At 48.1% G+C, this 18,688-nt stretch overlaps 1 protein-coding gene across 16 annotated transcripts in view; it reads right to left on the reverse strand.

Annotated features, from left to right (window-relative positions):
- Nucleotides 1-18,688, reverse strand: part of SLC39A11 (solute carrier family 39 member 11) — a 411,490-nt gene that overhangs the window by 123,684 nt on the left and 269,118 nt on the right. For all 16 annotated transcript variants that reach the window (XM_060291082.2, XM_060291079.2, XM_060291072.2 and 13 more), the window contains one exon: nt 12,548-12,718. In XM_060291082.2, coding sequence (XP_060147065.1) covers nt 12,548-12,718 — 171 coding nt within the window. The remainder of the gene's footprint in view (nt 1-12,547; nt 12,719-18,688) is intronic.

An 18,688-nucleotide genomic window follows, 5' to 3' on the forward strand; every position in this document is an offset into this window, starting at 1 on the left:
TCCTTGACAACCTTATCTTCACTCCCGGCACTGTCTCCCGTCTCTAAGCAACAGGGTACTCTTCAGAATTACCAGGAGGTAAAACCCAGCACTTATCCGGAGCCTTTGAGGACCAAGCAAATCAGAGCAGAGCAACTGTTCCCTTACAGGGCAGGGGCCCAGGAGCATGGAAAGGTGAACGGGCCCAAATGTCCTCCCCAGACCCTATGCACACCCCAGCATTCCCCCCCACCTCGAGCCCTTGGCGCTTGGAATTCCACGTCTCCACCCTCCTCCCCTGGTTTATGCCTCTGTCCTCTGCAGGGGTCAGTGACTCAGTTCATCAGCTGGCTTCCCCCCTCACACGCCCCACGGCCGACAGAAAAGCCCTACGTGGCCCCTGTGTGAAGGAGAGGCTGACCCCGGAGCACAGGGCACAAAAAGGAAAGCTAAGATGCCACGGTGACTTTTCATAAACAAACGGCTCGGCTGGAGAAAAGTGTTTGATTAAAAGAGAAGGGTGGGGCTTCCCTGGTGGCGCAGTGGTTGAGAGCCCACCTGCCGATGCAGGGGACACGGGTTCATGCCCCGGTCCGGGAGGATCCCACATGCCGCAGAGCGGCTGGGTCCGTGAGCCATGGCTGCTGAGCCTGTGCGTCCAGAGCCTGTGCTCCGCAACGGGAGAGGCCACAACAGTGAGAGGTCTGCATACGGCAAAAAAAAAAAAAAAAAGAGAAGGGTGGCTGGGTTGACATTTAAGAAGACTTTGTTCGCACCTGAAAACAGGATTCAGAGATTTTGATTTCTTCCCTGGCACCATGAACCCACCTCTTCCCTAGCATCTCTGCGCCAGGGTTTCTGAGAATATACAGAGAGGAGCAAGTGAACAAAATCTCTGGAAGTGAAAGCTCTGAACTTTAATGACAGCAAGAGAAGAGAGCTGATGAGTGCAAAGCGCAGAAGTTGAGAGGGAATGAGATTTGGAAGGCAAAGGTGCCGGTAAACGGCACTTTCCACTGCCATGTCCAACAATCAGGATCACTGCTATTTACCTGGTACCTTTATGTCTCAGGGAGGCTCATTTCCACGACCATAGTTCGTTCTTATATCACCCGTGAACTAGGGGGTGGGGTGAGAATTATTCACCTTCCTTCCTTCACCTTGGAAAGCTGTCAAACGTAACGATCACACTGTTATTTTCAAAATGAGATGAAAACTAGAGACTCTGATTCCTAACTCTTACTTATCCGTGGTTTGGCTCGTCTAAACTGCTATAATGCAAAAGCAATTTCCAAGTTTTCTTGTCCCCAGGAGCTGTGAGTTATTTTCTGATTAATGTTTTTCGGGAGTCCATTAACATGACAGATCTGTTTGAGATTCTTGTCTTTGTTCGTTCTCCTTTGAGTGGAATTATTAAGTAGACAAGCCCGATTTCACCGTCAAGCCCTCATCTGAGTTCCATTTCCAATAGCTGCTTTGCCGGGGGTGGAGCTGAAACCTCGAGCAGGGGCTGCAAAGATCAACTGATTAGGGACACTTCCAGGGTTAGGAAAAATACCAAGCAGTGGGAGGAGAAGATTAGGGGCTGGGGGAGTGACTGTGCTGAGTAATTTGTAGGACACGGGGGCATGGCAAGCATTGGCACAAGGTCCGGGGCAACAGGAAATGGGATCAAATATATACTCACAATAGCTACCAACCAGGGCAAGGGCGGGCAGAGTCACCGCTGATTAGGGCGAGACCTTGAATGAGGATGTGGTGCTGCCCCTTCAGGCAGGTAATACCCAAAAAACACAGACCACGGGGGTGGCTAGTCTCTAAAGAGTTGGGCCTCTGAAGATGGGTGGTTTGAAACGGCTTGAAAATCTAGTCTCTAAAGAGTTGGGATTCTGAAGATGGGTGGTTTGAAACGGCTTGAAAATCTAGGTGTTGGAGGGAGCTCGGCTTCATGGAAAGCCCCCAAGGGGCTTCACACAGACTGAACTGGCAACCTTTATGCTGTCAGGAGCCATGCATCTTCTCCTCTCTGCGCCCAAATCCCCAGGCTGAGTGCACCACCTCTGAAGTGGTTTCCACGTCACCAAGAAGATGTGAGCCCAAAGCAACGGACGTTGTTAAGTGAAGTCACATCTGTGCTGAGCGGGGAGTTCGAATGGCAATTACCTCCCTGAAAAGGGAGACAAACAAACGAGAGCAGGGATGGACCACGAAGTACATTTAGGTGTCATTTCACTCGCTGTCATTTCACTCGCTGTACTTAATCAGAGAAAGGAAAAGAAAATGGAAGGTTGATTTCAGGATTCATCCTTGGTTAACTGTTATTTGCAGAACACAGTAACATTTTAATTATTTTCAACGCCACATCGTAACAGCTATCAAGGGAGTACAGACAAAATGGAATAAACAGGGACTTATTAAATACATAATTAATGTGCACTAAAATTAGCATATATGAATATGAATGAACTGAGGCCATTATAAAGTACGCACCTCAAATGTTATCAATCGATTAAGCTGCACCTCGGATGTCATCGATTGATTAAACTTGTTACCTGCTACAGCTTCTGAACAAATGAGGTCACTCAACAGGGGAGAGACAGACTCGTCAGAAGATGACACGGTTCCCTGGAGGGTTCTCAGGCTAGCGCGAAGGGGCTGGGTATTTTTATAAACCAATATTTTAGAAACGCACCATTCTCTTTACAGGGGAAGCAAGGACAAATCAAGCTCATGTCAAAGGTCATCGCAAAGCCAGCGGGGACTCTGGAATTGTTAGGTAGCAACACAATCATACCTTCCATTACTGAGGATGGCGGCAGACGGCACGGGGGTGCCGTCCTGGGTGGTTTTTCCAGGGGCAGGAAAGGGTCTGAAGGTATTTCTCACGCAGCCTCGGGCTTGGATGGAGCCGCCCAACCGAACAGAGCAGAAGTGATAAAATTCTGGCAGAAAAGGTGACTGCTGACAGTAAGGTGATCTGCCCCGCAGCCACGGAGGCGGGTCAGGGCTGTGCCTGTGTATTACCTCCCAGTTACCTCGTTAACTCCTGGAAGAAAGAGACCAACCTGATGTCCAGCCAGCCAGTGGCTTCGAGCCTTCCTGCCCGCCGGTGTGCAGGGCCTCTTCTCATCCCCTCTACTGTGGACGCAAACACTGCCAATTGGTCCTACAACGTCTGGGCTCAATCACAACTCTTTAAACAGTAAATATGACTTTTTATGCACCATCTTCAAAGTCTTCGATGTTCGCTGAACCAAAAGAAAGATCACACCTTTGCACTGATAGCTCGTCTTGATTCTGCTGACCTCCTGTGAGAATCGATTCATCCCGCACTGTATTATAATATGTGTGTATAAACTTTCTCCTGTTGGATTGCAAACTCTTTCAAAGTAAGGACCGCCTTGCATTCTTTTTTGTACCTCTGGGAGCACCTACATCTGTGCCATCCAAAGTGGCAGCTACTGTGGGACTTCCCTGGTGGTCCAGTGGGTATGACTCCACGCTCCCAGTGCAGGGAGCCTGGGTTCGATCCCTGGCCAGGGAACTAGATCCCACATGCATGTCGCGACTAAGAGTTTGCGTGCCTCAAGTAAGAAGTCCTATAGATCCCGCATGCCACAACTAAGACCGGTGCAGCCAAAATAAATTAAGTAAATATTTAAAAAAAAACAAAGTGGCAGCTACTAGCCCTGTGTGGCTACAAGACACTTGGAATTTGGCTAGTATGATGGAGAAAATAAATAATTTAATTTTAATTAATTTGTTTAAATTTGAAAACGGAAGAAGTATAAAATCTTTTTGCAGTAGGACGACATTTTACTTGAATCACCCAGAAAATGATGTGCCAGAAGTGTAAAATACACACTGGATTTCAAAGACTTCATGAAAAAGAACAACGTAAAATAATCTCGATTTTAAAAATAAAGATTCTATGTTGACATGATCATATTTTGGCTAATTTAGGGTAAATAAAATATAGTTTAAAAACCAATTTCACCTGATTTTTTTTTTTTTTTTTTTTTTTTTTTTTTTTTTTTTTGCGGTACGCGGGCCTCTCACTGCCGTGGCCTCTCCCGTTGAGGAGCACGGGCTCCGGACGCGCAGGCTCAGCGGCCATGGCTCACGGGCCCAGCCGCTCCGCAGCATGTGGGATCTTCCCGGACCGGGGCACGAACCCGTGTCCCCTGCTTCGGCAGGTGGACCCTCAACCACTGCGCCACCAGGGAAGCCCCCTCACCTGATTTTTTAAATATTTTTTTTAACATGGCTCCTCTAAGGTTGAAAATGACATACGTAGCTTGCATATACTTCTATTGGACAAGGGGGATCCCGGTGCTCCATATATAGAAAGTATCCAGAAAGTACTGCTGCTGATTGATTATAAACATGACTTCCTCACCTCTCCTCTGGTGCCCATTACAACCAGAGAAGAGCATTTTTCAGGCCACGTATCTGGGTTAGATATATAATCTGTGACCAGGAAAGAGAACACAGAAGACTAGTGACAATGGAATAAAATCACTTGTGCCAATTAATAACCTACCTCCTTCTGAAATGGGTTAAAAGTGCAGAACAACAACAGGTTGTAAAGTGAGAGAAGAATTCAGAGAATCAGACCAGAAGAATACATTTCATTCTCATCTCAGCCGCAAATGGGCCTCTGGGCTTCCTGGCAGCAGAGGGTGAAGGAAAAGGTACACACACGAAATTACAGGTATCGCTTCAACAAGGGAGACAAAGCTCTTCCAGGTGGTGCATTCTGAAATAACTATTTAAGAGAACTGGGTGATGAACTGGCCAATGTCCCCAGCAAAAATGTGACCATAAATGCCACGATGATTTTCATGTGACAGTTAATGTCCTTTCTTCAAACTCCAGGATGAGTCAGGAGCGGCTGTTCTGTGAGGGGCTAAGCTGACACAGACCAATGATGTCGCCCTGCTCGGGGGATGGGTGTGTGTCTCTTCGCAGACAACACATCACGCCCAGAGGAGAGCGTGACTAGCTGACCTGGGAGCAGCCCCCCATTGCCCCCGGACACTGGACATGACACAAGCCTGCAGCACGATTCCCCTGCACAAGCCGCCCTCACCCTGTGCCATCCCCACAAAACCAGATCAGAACCAAAGGGAACAAGAATGACGGCGCCACAGGGATGACCCTGTGCCACCCTTAATTCATTAAAACAATAAATATATCACTTGCAAGTTTTGATCTCTAAGTATTTTATTCATAACGTATTTTTGACACACCCCATGACTGAGAAAAACCATCTCAGGAAACAAAATGTCTTCCCTAAATAAAACTCGTCCCAAGGCAAGCTTGGGTAGGCTCTGAATAATTGGTGAAGTTACATTTCCATGCGGTCCATCCAACAGCAGCGCCAGCCAGCAGAACTCTCTGTGATCGTGGAATTGTTCTCTGTCTGCTGTCCAATATGGCGGCCATAGCTGCATACGGCTCTCCAGCACTGGACATGTGGCAAAGTACAACTGAGGGTCTAGATTCTGCATTTTCTTTAATTCTGATCAATAAAGAGTAGAACATTTGGTGGCTCCAGGATTCAAGCCCGGGCCTTTCTGATTCTAAACCCTGTGTTTGTCCACATGGCTAGTAGCTGGCATTGTGGGCAGTGCACCTCCAAAAGGGCTTCACGCAAACCATGTTCCAGCCAAGATCTTCCTGGCCATAGTAGAAAGACAACTGGAGGTGACTGGATTGAGTCCTGATACAAAAATAGGTTCAAATTCTCTTGCTTTAACTTTTTTCTTCAATTTACATAACAGGTAGAAGGAGGATATAACCTAGGAGATGTGGAAATGGGTCTCAATTTCAAACCCTCATCCTTGTGCAACCTTAGAATGTAGCCTTCCTGATCTGAAGGTCAGAGAGTAGGGCACAGGCATCTGTGTGTCTGCTGGCCTTGGGGCCAGAGTTGATGGTGAATCTAAAAGTCGCCTAGTCGCTTTCCAGGGATCACGCGGGGATCCGAGAGCTGCGATTTCACTCTCTGGGTGTCTCTGCCGCCAATTGTCACGCTCAAACCCAACAGACTGATTTGGGAGCGTGCTACGAGTTTCTGCTACGGCACACGCCCAGGAGCACAATATGCCAAGCAGAATGTCACCCCACACAGGAGCCTGCGCTAATTATAATGTCAGGCTCCCCACTGAGAATCGGATAATTACAGGAGAACATTACAGTGTTTCCAAACTCCTGGAGTAAACGCATCTTCACATGTAACCTCCTGGAGGCGAAAAGCAAAGTGATCTGAGATGGTCCCACTCGAGACCACCGAGACCAGAACTGAACGATCTTTGGGGAGCAAAGGGAAGCCAAAAGTAGGTGGGAGGAGGGGCGTGGGGACCCGGAGGAGGTGGAGGGAGATTAACGTTGTTCGGGCCCTACTGTGTCCCGGGCATCGTGATCTGCGCTACATGGCAGGCAACACGGGGAGCGGCCTCGGTTGTGGTCATGCTGTCACCTCACTGAATACTGAACAGCAAGATAGACGTTATCTCCGTTTTACAGCTGGGAAAACTGAGACTCCCATAATCTTACCTAGGGACACCCAGCTAGTAGAGCTGGTGGCTGCAGGGTCCAAGCCCTGGCCTTTCTGACTCTAAATCCTGTGCTCGGCCCCTCCCTCCACGTCTCCTTCCTTGACGTGGTTGAAGCGGTGACCGTCTGCCTGGGAGTCCCGACCGTCCTCGCTTGACGGCGGTGGTGGTGGGTGTGTCGGGGGCTACACCGTGTTCACCCCGCACACATATGTGCAGGGAGCCCACAGCGGCAGGTGCCCTGGCGGGGATGCGGCTTCCGCTCCAGGCTTCCTCCGCCCACATCTCCTTGCTGAGATGAGCCTGCGGCATCAGGAGTGACCATCACGGATGCTAACACCTGGCGTGGCAAGCTCCAAACAGTGAGACGCACTTGCTGAACTCTTCTGCAATCACGGCTGAAAAGCTCTGTGATCCACCGGAAGGAACGCAACGGAGCTCCCTACGGCAACAGGCGGACTGGAGGCGGCATACAGAGACGAGCATGAATCACGGTCTACCGGGACCTGCGGTGTGACCGTGAGCTCGGTCTTTGACCTCTCTGGGTCTCAGCTGCTAAAATGTAAACCAGGGGTGCAAATACCTAAATCATGTACGTGGAGCACTTGACGTCTGGAGCTTCGAAAGGCCCCAGGGAACGGTGGCCTCCGGTGTCATCAGGGCATCGTATTCCTGCCAGTGATTTGTGGTTTCGAGTGGGGCTCAGCGTACTCACTGACTGAGCCTGGGTGTCTGGCTGCACAAAAGGTCCCTCCAGTTTCTGGGAGCAGAGCAATGCGAAGCGGAGGCTGCTGCATCCGGGTTTTCGCTGGAAAGTTTCATGGCTATCAGTAGAATTTTCTATTCACTCTTTGCCCCAGGAAAGTGAAGACTCAGTAAGTTCTCCTTTTGAGCTGTTGGCTCCTTTCCACACACGCTCAGTGCAGCCTTGTCAAAGCCACAGCATGTGGAGACCACGGCAGGACGAAGCAAGTGCCCGGGCTCAGGCCACCAACAACCCCTGGAACCTGGGAGTGTCACCTTTTCCTGGCAAAGGAGACTCTGCAGATGTGATTACTCCAATTACCTGGGTGGGGCCCACACTGCAGTCACAGGGTCTTTATAAGAAGGAGGCAGGGGGAGATAAGATACAGAAAAGGATGCAGTGTGACCACGGAGGCTGATATATATATATAACTAAATCACTTTGCTGGACAGCAGGAATCAACGCAACACCGTAGGAACTTCCCTGGTGGTGCAGTCGCTAAGAATCTGCCAGCCAGTGCAGAGGACACAGGTTCGATCCCTGGTCCGGGAAGATCCCACATGCCGCGGAGCAACTAAGCTTGTGAGCCACAACTACTGAGCCTGCGCTCTAGAGCCCGCATGCCACAACTACTGAGCCCGTGTGCCACAACTACTGAAGCCCACACGCCTAGAGCCTGTGCTCCACAACAAGAGAAGCCACCACAATGAGAAGCCCGTGTTCCCCAACGAAGAGTAGCCCCCGCTCGCCCCAACTAGAGAAAGCCCAAGTGCAGCAATGAAGACTCAACGCAGCCAAAAATAAAATTAATTAATTAATTATTTGAAAAGGCACTGTAAATCAACCATAATTCAATAATAAAAATAAAATAAAAACAAAAACCATTTTTATCTGATCACATGAATCATATTCATGATAGAGAAGTTGAGTTATAAATCTCACAAGACACGAAGGAAATAAAAATCAGCCGTAATCCTGTAACTCCATAAGCCCAAGAATAACCAACCACTGTTAACATATGAGTGTATAAATCTGTGGGGTTTTGTTCCCTCAAACAAAATCACTTCGGATGAGAACGTCAAGCGTCTCATTTAAAGCCATGAAATGGGGTCCTATTAGGAGCCGTCAGGAGGACAAGCCAAACAATTAAAATCAACTGTCCTGCTGTTCTAGAGACACAGGCAGTGACCTCCAGCTCTCTCTGCATCACAGTCACAACCAGCAAAGCAAACTTGACCCCTGGCTCTGATGAGAGGAAAATATAAAGTGTGCGATTTACCCAGCCTCTTTTTCTATGGACTTTTATGAGTCATGTCAAACAGCAAGCAAAGTACAGCGTATCCCAGAGACCCACAGAAGTTAAATGCGTCCCTTAGCCCACCTGGCGGCCAAGGTGGATAGGAAACTGAGACACCTGACTCCCCTCCTAGAAAGGAGGCCAGGTCCCCGAATGCACCAGCCATCCCCGGAGCCCGAATGTATAATGTGCTTCAATGTGAACTGTAACATGGGTTCCAAAAACTAGACGGCACAGGCCTTCTTGCAAGAAGCTCCATGTATGGGGGGAAACAGATACATTCAAATAACTGCATTCAGAGTGATAACTATCACGACAGAGGCAGACACAGGATACAGGGAGGTGTCACCCAGGAAGGAGTGATGAACACTGTGAACTGAATGAAATTAACAATGTACTACTTGTCTTCTTTTTCACCGAATCATCCAATGCCATAGCTGGAAGGAACCACAGGGATAATTAACACACACGCCTCCTCCCCTCCGTCCCCCCCTCCCTGCCAACCCCACCAAATTTTCCGATGGAGCAGTGCTTAAATGAGGTAAGTTCTAGAATCCCTTTAAGCTTTAAATTTAAGCTTCTCATGTACAAAGACCATAAGCTACTCATGAAAAGAGATTAGTGGGAACTCGATGGCTGGTTGATTTTTAATTCCACTGTGACACAGAAAGGAAGCCTGTTTTCCGAAAGCCCGGAAATCCCTGGAAGGCTCCGAGCCCAGGAGTCTGTATGACGTGGCAGGAGGAGCCCGTTAAGAGACAGTGTGCTCCCAAGGCTACAGAGTGGGGTTGCTTTCACAGAAAACATGCCGTTTCCTTGGGAGATCATTTTCCAAAGGACTCAGCTCCCCGGGCCGAGCCACAGAAGGAACGTTTGGTGAAGGCGGAAGCCCCCCCCATCCTCGGGAGCCTTTGCACCCACCACTCGCCGGTGAGCAGGGCTCACGTCTGCCGGCCTCCATCGGGCATCACCCTTTCCTCCTGAAACATTTCAAGTCCTTGCACGGCTGGACAGTTTGTTTCTCTAAAGCAGGGGTTCCTTCCTGCTCTGGAGCCGTGGGTGGACTGTGAGATCTGTGAATACCCCAAACTGCCTGGTAACTGGTTTCCGTGCAACCTTCTCTTACGAGAGGGTCCACAGCTCTTAGCAGATTCCTGGGGGGACTGTGAATCACAGAAGTTTCAGGACTCATTTATCCTTGCACACGTGTCTAAAATATGAAGCCAAGTGCCTTGGGTGTGTGCTCATGTCTGCGTGTGGGTCCTCGCGCTCCAGAAACCTCTGGGAGACAGCACACGCGCTAATAAGACTTCCTTTTAACTCCTACATTAAAAGAAAAGGTTTTTTTAAACAAAATGTCATCCCCAGGACATACAAAACTGAACCCGCCAAGACAAAAAAACTTCAAAAAAATCCATTATCCATTTAGTTGCTGTGAAAATCTACCTTTAAACCCAGAGACTCGGGGAACATCAAAGCTCTAGTTAAATTTTTAATAAACCATGAAGGCTAGCACTAAAGAAGAGACCTTTTCAAAGATAAGTTGGCGACAGACAAGCTCTTGAAACGGTTCTCATCAAAAGGCACGAAGCTGTCAGAAGGCAACGGTGGGCGAGTGAACTTCCCTTTAGACTGACGTTAGAAGCTTGAGACTCTGGGACTGAGCCCCGGGGGCCTTCAGAAACACATCTATTTGCATTTAGATCTTTATTCTTTTTCAGCTGGTTAAAGGAGGAGTCTTAAATGGCAGAAAGACAGCCCCTAACTATTATGACTGAAAAGACGGCCTAAGTAACTTCTCTTCTCGAACGATTAGCATTTAACAGGTTGAAAGTGACTGTGGAGGCTTTGGAGCTGTGCCCTCTGCAGAGACCCTGGTCTCTCGATGAGCTCTTTAACATACTGGGGGTGAGTATGACCAGATCCTTCCACCCAGGCAAATCCACTTTGGTCAGATTTGTGTGCTGGGGTCCCACGTAAGACATCATCTCAAGACATACGGAATAGCAAGCTCTCGGAAAACAACCAAAATAGTTGACTCAGAACCCAAAGGGAAAAAGCCAAGAGAAAAATGAGAGGGAAACAGATGCTGACAAAAACTGGCAGCAAACTGGCCTATACGATCCTATGATAGAAATTCCTAAGATCAGGATAGAAATAAGAGAGGAAAAGGCTTCTCATCTAGAGGAAGATCTGAGCTGAGTGATTAGACAAGATGTTCCGAGAGATTTCATATGTACACTGCAACAGACAACATATTGATATTTTCATTCCTTAAAGATGACCAAAAGAAGTCTTCACTGCACAAGCAAAAGGCTATCAAGGCACACACAGGGGAAAAAACTCGGTCTGGCCGTGGCCTTCGCTTCCACAGTATTGAAGCCAGAAGATACCAGAGCAACATCTATAAGAGCTACAAGGAGAAACAGGTGCCTCTCGCAAAAGCTATGCCTAGTCCAGTCTTTGCTCCTGCACTGGGGTCACAGGTTGACATTATGAACTCTGCAAGGACTCAGATAATATATCACCTGGGGCTGCTCCCTGAGCAAGGTTGTCACTCAGACTTGAGTTCCAAAACTATGAAAGATGGATCGGAATGTTTAAGAACACAAGACTGAAGGAGTCAGGAGTATTATTAACGCTAAGAACAGCTACCACTTTTCAAATGCTCAAATGGCCCAGGTACTGTATAGACTGCATATATATATAATCTTCTTTAATTATCAAAATTGGTATAGTTCACTTTGTAAATAAAATCCCAGTTATCTCAGTAGTAGCACTATCCCCACTTCATAGATGAGAACACCAAGGTTCAGAGAGCTCACGTCATTTGTCAAGATAAACTAGTTAGTTAAGTAGGAGAGCTGGAATTCCGCAATGTAACCCAAGGAGATCCTCAGGGTTTCTCAATTTGTTTTTTTAATAATATCTTTATTCTTTTTTTACGCTTATCTTTCTTTTCTAGTTACTCCATATAAAACATATTATTTTTGAAACAGAACACCAATCGATTAAAATAAATCCAAAGACACAAAACAAATTACTCCAAAATGTTAAAAAGGAAAGGACTGGTAATGTAATAAGGAAGAACCTTTGTATTCTGTTACAAATTCACCACTAAAGGGATGTGGCCTATAAGCTCAAATTATACGTAATGGCCCATCTCTGGGAACCCTGCCTCCCAGGTAATGGGCATGAAAATACCTTTGTTTAGCTCAGAGGAGACATCCTGACCAGGCCCACCTGTGAATGGCTGCAGGGAGGAAGAAATTAACACATCCCCTCCGGAGTCTGACCGGAACCAGGAAATGTCTGACTTTACTCCCTCCCCTTTTAGTATAAAAGAAGCCTGAATTCTAACTCAGGCAAGATGGTTCTTTGGGACACGAGTCCACCATCCTCTCGGTCTGCTGGCTTTCCGAATAAAGTCGCTATCCCTCACCCCAACGACTCATCTCTCGATTTATTGACCTGTCACATGGTGAGCAGTACGAGCTTGGACGTGGTAACGGTGACGACATCTCAGAAAGATGTCCCCGTGAAGAAAGCAGGTAAGGCAAACATCAGTGTACAACCGTACTGAATTCAATACTTTTAAAAAGGATTAAGAAGAACCAGAGACACTCTGTGTTTACGAGAGGTGCAAGCCACAGCGATCAGGCAACAGCTATGAATTTATGCCCAAACGACTTAGTATCAAATATGTGAAGAAAGGAACTCATAGGTGGAAACTGGAGTGAAACTGTCTGTGGTAACTGGGACCAGAAGTTTTAACACGCAGTGATCAATCCAGAGCCGGTGACCCAAAAAATAAACTCAAGAAAGCTTTGCACTCCCTCCCCCAGGCCCCCTCAAGGAAGGACCAGCCTCACGATTGCCCAAGCCCCTTTTCCAGCCAGGCAGCTGAGCTGACAGAGTCACTTCACCCTCAGACCCGTGGCTGGACCGCTCGGGGCAAGACCTCACCTGGGATGTTGTGTATGGTGATGGCCAAGATGAGTAGCACGATCCTCCTCCAGCTGCTGCCGCCGGGTGGCACCGGGCTCCCTTGAGACGGCGCGGGGGCAGCTGGGCCCTCTGGAAGGTCGGTGCTCACTGCCTTCTTCCGCTGATATGCCTCGCCATTCTCACTCTTGTCTGAGCAAAAAAGAGAGGGATGGAAAGAGAGAGTAGTTTGAAAACAGGCACGTCAGTACTTGGACAAGCAGCAGCTGGAGGAAGCTTTCAGGGCTGGAAAATGGTCTATTTCCTAACTTCCTAAGGGCCCGTGTGTGCTTCTGCCTGGTCCTCCCCACCTGCATTCATTTACTTACTTGTTCATTCATCAATTAGTCCTTGAACAGACATTCAGTGCCCAATGTATGGGTACTAAAAAGGGTAAAAAGATATATGCTTATGTAGAGCTGAGTCACTTTGGTTTTTTTGTTGTTGTTTTTTTTTGCGGTACGCGGGCCTCTCACTGCTGTGGCCTCTCCCGTTGCGGAGCACAGGCTCCGGACGCGCAGGCTCAGCGGCCACAGCTCACGGGCACAGCCGCTCTGCGGCATGTGGGATCCTCCCGGACCGGGGCACGAACCCGCGTCCCCTGCATCGGCAGGCGGACTCTCAACCACTGCGCCACCAGGGAAGCCCTGAGTCACTTTGTTATACAGCAGAAACTAGCACACCACTGTAAAGCAAGTACACTCCAAGAAAGATGTTAGAAAAAAATGAGAAAAATTTGAATAATATGTTGCTAAACGGAAAATTTATAATATAGAATAAAAATAAAATTTATAAATAAAATTATAATATAGAACGTGATAGCACAATTTTGTTTAAATTTATGTGTATGTACCAAAAACAGACTGAAAATATAAATGTCAAATAGTAAGCCACGGTTATCTCTGAGTACAGGACTTATCAATGAAAAAAAAAAAAGAAAAAGGGCAAAGAGATGAAAATGGGGCATCCTAACACTGCCTGTTTAAGAGAAGCAGGACTGAGCACAGATTCTGGAACTAGGCTGCCTGGCTCACTTCCTGACTCAGCCGCTCATCAGCCGTGTGGTGCGGAACAAGCTATTTAACCTCTCTGTGCCTTAGTTTCTTGATTTATAAAATGGGGTAAGAACAGAACCTATGCCACAAGGGTTTTGTGAGAATTTAATGAGAGGCTGCGCCAAAGTGCTCAGACCATACAAAGTGCTTATGTGTGGACTGTGGCTGCCGTCACACGTCCCCCCCCCTCCTGCAGGAGGTGACCCTGCTCGACAGGTCACGCTGACTCAGGGGGAACCAACTCGGATGCCAGGCTCAGCCAATCAGATTCTCTCCCCAGGGATGGGGGACGGGAATGGGGAAGGACCACGTGACCCCCAGAGTGGGCTCCGCATCCGAAAGGTCATGTGATGTAAGGGCAGCCACGACGTACGTGCACGAATGGGAGGAGGGGACAGCCGGACAGAGAGACAGAAGGTACCAGATGTACAGAGACAAGCAGAGATAGGAAACCACGCAGCCAGAGACAGACAGAGAGACAGACAGACAGAAATACAGACAAATGGCAGCCTGGGTGCCATAGGACATTCTGACCCTCATGGGCCGACTAAGGTACCCAGCCCTTGGGTTTCATGAGCTCACCTTCCTTGTAAAGTCCCCCTGTGGGGGGAAGGGGGTGAGGGATAAGCTGGAAGTATGGGATTAACAGATGCACACTACCAGATACAAAATAGATAAACAAGGATTTACTGTATAGCGCAGGGAACTATATTCAATGTCTTGTAATAAACTGTAATGGAAAAGAATCTGGAAAAAAGGATATACAAGTATGTATAACTGAATCACTTTGCTGTACATCTGAAACTAACACAAAATTGTAACTCAACTATACTTCAATTAAAATAAAAATAAAATAAAGTTCCCCTTTGGGTATATATTTGAAAAGTGTCATTTCTTAGGGCCAGATTATGCCAAACACCCACGGTCTCCTGGGTTATTTGCTAATCCCTAATGGAGGCAAACTGCCTGGATCTGAAACACAGGACCGAGACTGAGGCAGGGAACCCAGGCTGCGGTTCACAGAAAAGGAAGGATCTTTCAGACAGGCTTCCTGCAAGAGGAAGGGAAACACCTGGGGACACAGATGGAGACAAGCGTCCCTCCATCACCTGAACCTGCAGAGCCTGACCCAGATGTCACAGACAGGTCACCAGAGCCTGTCTTTGGGACATCCACCACAGGACAGGGCAACCCTACAGCCCAGCGTTGGCTTTGCTACCCCAGGGGGATTACTAGTGGCCCCTTTCACTCCCCAAAGTGTCCTGGTTTGAAAGATAAATTTTATGGCTCCCCAGGTTGGGGGAAACAGCAGAAGCCTGACTGAGGCTCTGCTCAGATGGGGTCCAGCCGACTTGAAGGGTAGGAGGGAACTCTCCGTGGTAACTACTTCCCTTCTCTAGGGACAAATTTTTCACAAGCAAAATAATTCTCATCTCTAAGCTGAAAATCGCAGAAAATTTTTCCCAAAGTCAAATTAAGAAACTTTGAGGATTCCTTTACGCCTGAGCCCGGGCATCTGGTGCGGCCTCTCCTTACTCCTGGAAGTAAAGCAAGAAAAGGGCAGTTATCTCTCACCCCCTCAGGTGCTTCAAGACCAGGGTCTCACTCTATAAACTGGATCAGATCTTTGATTCCCTTTCCGGATAAGCCTATCTTAGTGGAATACGGTTTGTATGCCAAAAACATGAAAAGAAAACACCACTTCTTTTGAAAAGCCATTATGTGTTTGTTGATTCAAACCAAGCCAGTGCAGGCTGAACAGTAAGAGAGAGCCAGCGAGCAGGCAGACTCACTCCTCCCCAGCTGGTTCTCTTAGAAACAGCTGGATCTCAGACCCACTGGGGAGAGGGGGCCTTTTATCGATCCTCTGAAATGCCAGGGTCGTCAGCCCTCCAAGGGTCAGTAGGCACAACTCACGACACCGGCCTCTGGAGGATGCAGCTGTCTCAGGGGACAGCAACAACTCCTCCTAGACAATATTCGCACGAGCTGAAGCTATTCACCATGTGGCATCTGTACTGTGTGTGTGTGTGTACACGCGTGTGATTACCGCTGGGGACCATCTTTCTTGCCTCAGATATCAGACCGTGTTTGTGTGTGTATGCATAGGTGTGTGTTTCTGTGCACACACGGGTGTTTTTATATTGTTGACAACACCTGATGACTCGGGCTGCAGAGGCTGGTCGTGGAACTGAACAAAACATGTGGGATTTCAAGCCCACAGACACTAAAGGCACAAGCAAACAGGCCCAAGTGTCATGTAGGAAGGAAGCCGACTGGTGATGGAGGGAGCTCAGCTGTCTCCTGGACCAGTCAGTGGACACCACGGATTCCCTGGACCTCCTCTGCATACGCGGCCCTGACCTGGATGCTCTCCAGTGGGCATTGATAGGAACAAGAAAAACACACCTCCTCCCTTTGGGATTTTATAATTTAAGAGAGGACAGACAGGGAAGACGTGAATACATTCCTGTAAATCTAAGGGACAGAAATTCACACTCTCTAACAAGCGTGGGAGGCTAGACTGATTTCTGTCAGTGTCACAAAAGCATGCGACTCTGAACTTCCTACAAATAATGCACAGAGAACAACGGAGATGATGGGCGCCCCGTCAGCAAATTCCAGCAGCAACCACGCGTTTAATAGGAACATCGAGAGGCATAAAGAGTTATTAACCGGGACGAGGATGCACGCCTCGCCTTGGGGTCCCGAGGTGTGAAAACTGATGTCACTGCCTCTCCTAGTGGGAAATGGGAGGGTATGAACGCCTGATGCACCTGAGAAAGTTAACTAAGCCACCGTTTGGTAACAGCCACGAATGAGTCTGCAACAAGGAAAAACAGTCCAAATAAATCATTACAGAGAGTCTGGATGCATCCCCAGCAATGAATCCCCTTGTCTCTCCCAGAAAGGCTGCTTAAACCATTGCACACCATCCAGTAAAATGTCAGCGTCGTGGACAAAGGGACCGCTTAAAAGAGGCCTGGCGTGGGGTTAGGGGTGTTGCCAGAGTGATAAGCACCTGTGAGATTTCCTGGGAGGGGAAAGGTCTGGGCATTTTTCGAGTAGGATTTGGCAAAGAGGAAGGACATTTTAGGGAAGGAACACGTGATGTCGGGTTCAGAAATGAAAAACGTCATTAGCGACATCCGGGAAGGGGTGATGCCAAGACCTTATTCTCAATTGACCCTCGATCCTTACAAAAGTCCCATGAAGTGGAGACCACCCCCTTTAACAAACAAGGAACCTGAAGAACAGAGAGGTGGAGGAACTGGTCCCAGGTCACACAGCCGGTCCAAGATGGATGCAGGAGTCAAGCTGGGTCCTCTGCCTCCAGAAGCCACTTCTTCACCTGGGCCCCGTGGTTGACCAGGGGTGGGGGGTGGAGTGGTGACCTGCCCCTTTGCTCGCCAAAAAGGGTCGCGAGCGAGTCTCTGCAGTGACATTTAGGAGCCTGAAACCCCAGAAGTTTAGCTCAGAGAGAGTCCGGTGAGCTTGCACCACAGGACACCAGAAAAGGCAGAAAAGGCTCAGAGGGACCCTCGTATCTGTAATCAATCACGCCTGCTCGTAGACAAACCTGAAAACGTTTCAGGCAAAGCTGTTTCTTAACCCATCAGACCTACTGTTTTAAGTGTTAAGCAGGAAGTATTTATTAACACCAAGCACGCGACACAGGGTTACAATCCTTTCGGGAAGGTGGAAAGGAAAGACTTCAAGGTTGCCCATCGTCAAAAAACATTTTAACAAAGTTTAAACTCAAGCGTCTGTGAATCCACAGAAAGAAGGGGCCCAGTGCTGGGGTTCGGCCTACCGCCCCCCACTTCATCCTTCCGGGAGAGGCACCCCATCGCTAAGTTTGAGAATGAGAACCACAGGAGAACAGACAGACCAATCCAAAGCTCACTTTTCCCGCTGAATCACCGGGTCACCTTATTGGACACCTTTTGTTCCCTGCGCTCTTCCCCCTCAAACAAGGGATTCTTGTCCCAACATGTCATACTGCACAGCAAAGACAGAGCCAGGTCTGGTGGGCACAAGCCGGGGAAGGGGCGGGGAGGGGATAAGCCTCCACCCCTTGAAGTGAAAGGCCTTGATGTCTTTAGATCATAGGCTCTAAACCATTTGGGATCAGCGATGCTTTTGAAAGTACGGTGGAGCTTACACTCCTCCCTCCAGCAAAAAAAAAATACACAGACGATTTAAAAATAATGTTTGAATCCTTATGGATTCAAGGTCGTCAGACTGAGTGCATCTTGCTAGATAAATGCCACGGCAACCTTCGTTTCATAACCCGGGGGCGTCTCAGCAGGAACACAGGATGTTTGCTGTCCCTGTGCTGATGTAACCGGCCAAATCTAATAGGCCCAGTGATGGAAGCTCAGGCCTCCAGTGAATAACGGCAACGCTAATTAACAGATCACCAGCCACAAGAGCTTTAAAAATGTCCCCAAGGTATCACTGGAGATGATCTGGTTGAATTAGCACAAACAGGCAAATCCTCGTCTGCTAAACACAGAAAGCTTCAAATCCCTGGAAAAACTCCTTCTTTCTAAACCCCTGCTATAAAACCTAAAATGAAGAGCGATATATATTCACTATGCAGTCTACACACACAAAATCCAAAGGCTGATCAAAAGCAGGGAGACAGGAGGATCCATTCACTTACATTTCCTTCCCCTTCCTGCTTGTTTCCCAGAGAATCAGAATAACTTGGGGAGAAGAAATTCAATTACCAACATGAGTGTGGCAATGTTTGCTGAGAAATTGGGTTCTGTTTCCTCCATCAGCTGTGGGATTGGCACAACTTCCGTTATATAATGAAGGCTGAATTTGAAACACTGAACGTGAAGCAGCTACTCAACATGGGTTACATCAACCTTGGCACGTAGAGAAAGCAAGGCCCATGGAGGCCCTTCTTAGCAGCCACGTGGAACTTCAAGGAAGAGCCAGCGTGGTTCTCCCCATCTTGGCAGAAGATGCCTCAGCTTGGAGACATTCAAAACTACAGCCTGTTTCTGTCTCTAAGCCTATCCATAATTCTCATATATTTATATTTTTGTAAAGC

This window comes from Globicephala melas, chromosome 20 (assembly GCF_963455315.2).
Source record: "Globicephala melas chromosome 20, mGloMel1.2, whole genome shotgun sequence".
Taxonomy (NCBI): domain Eukaryota; kingdom Metazoa; phylum Chordata; class Mammalia; order Artiodactyla; family Delphinidae; genus Globicephala; species Globicephala melas.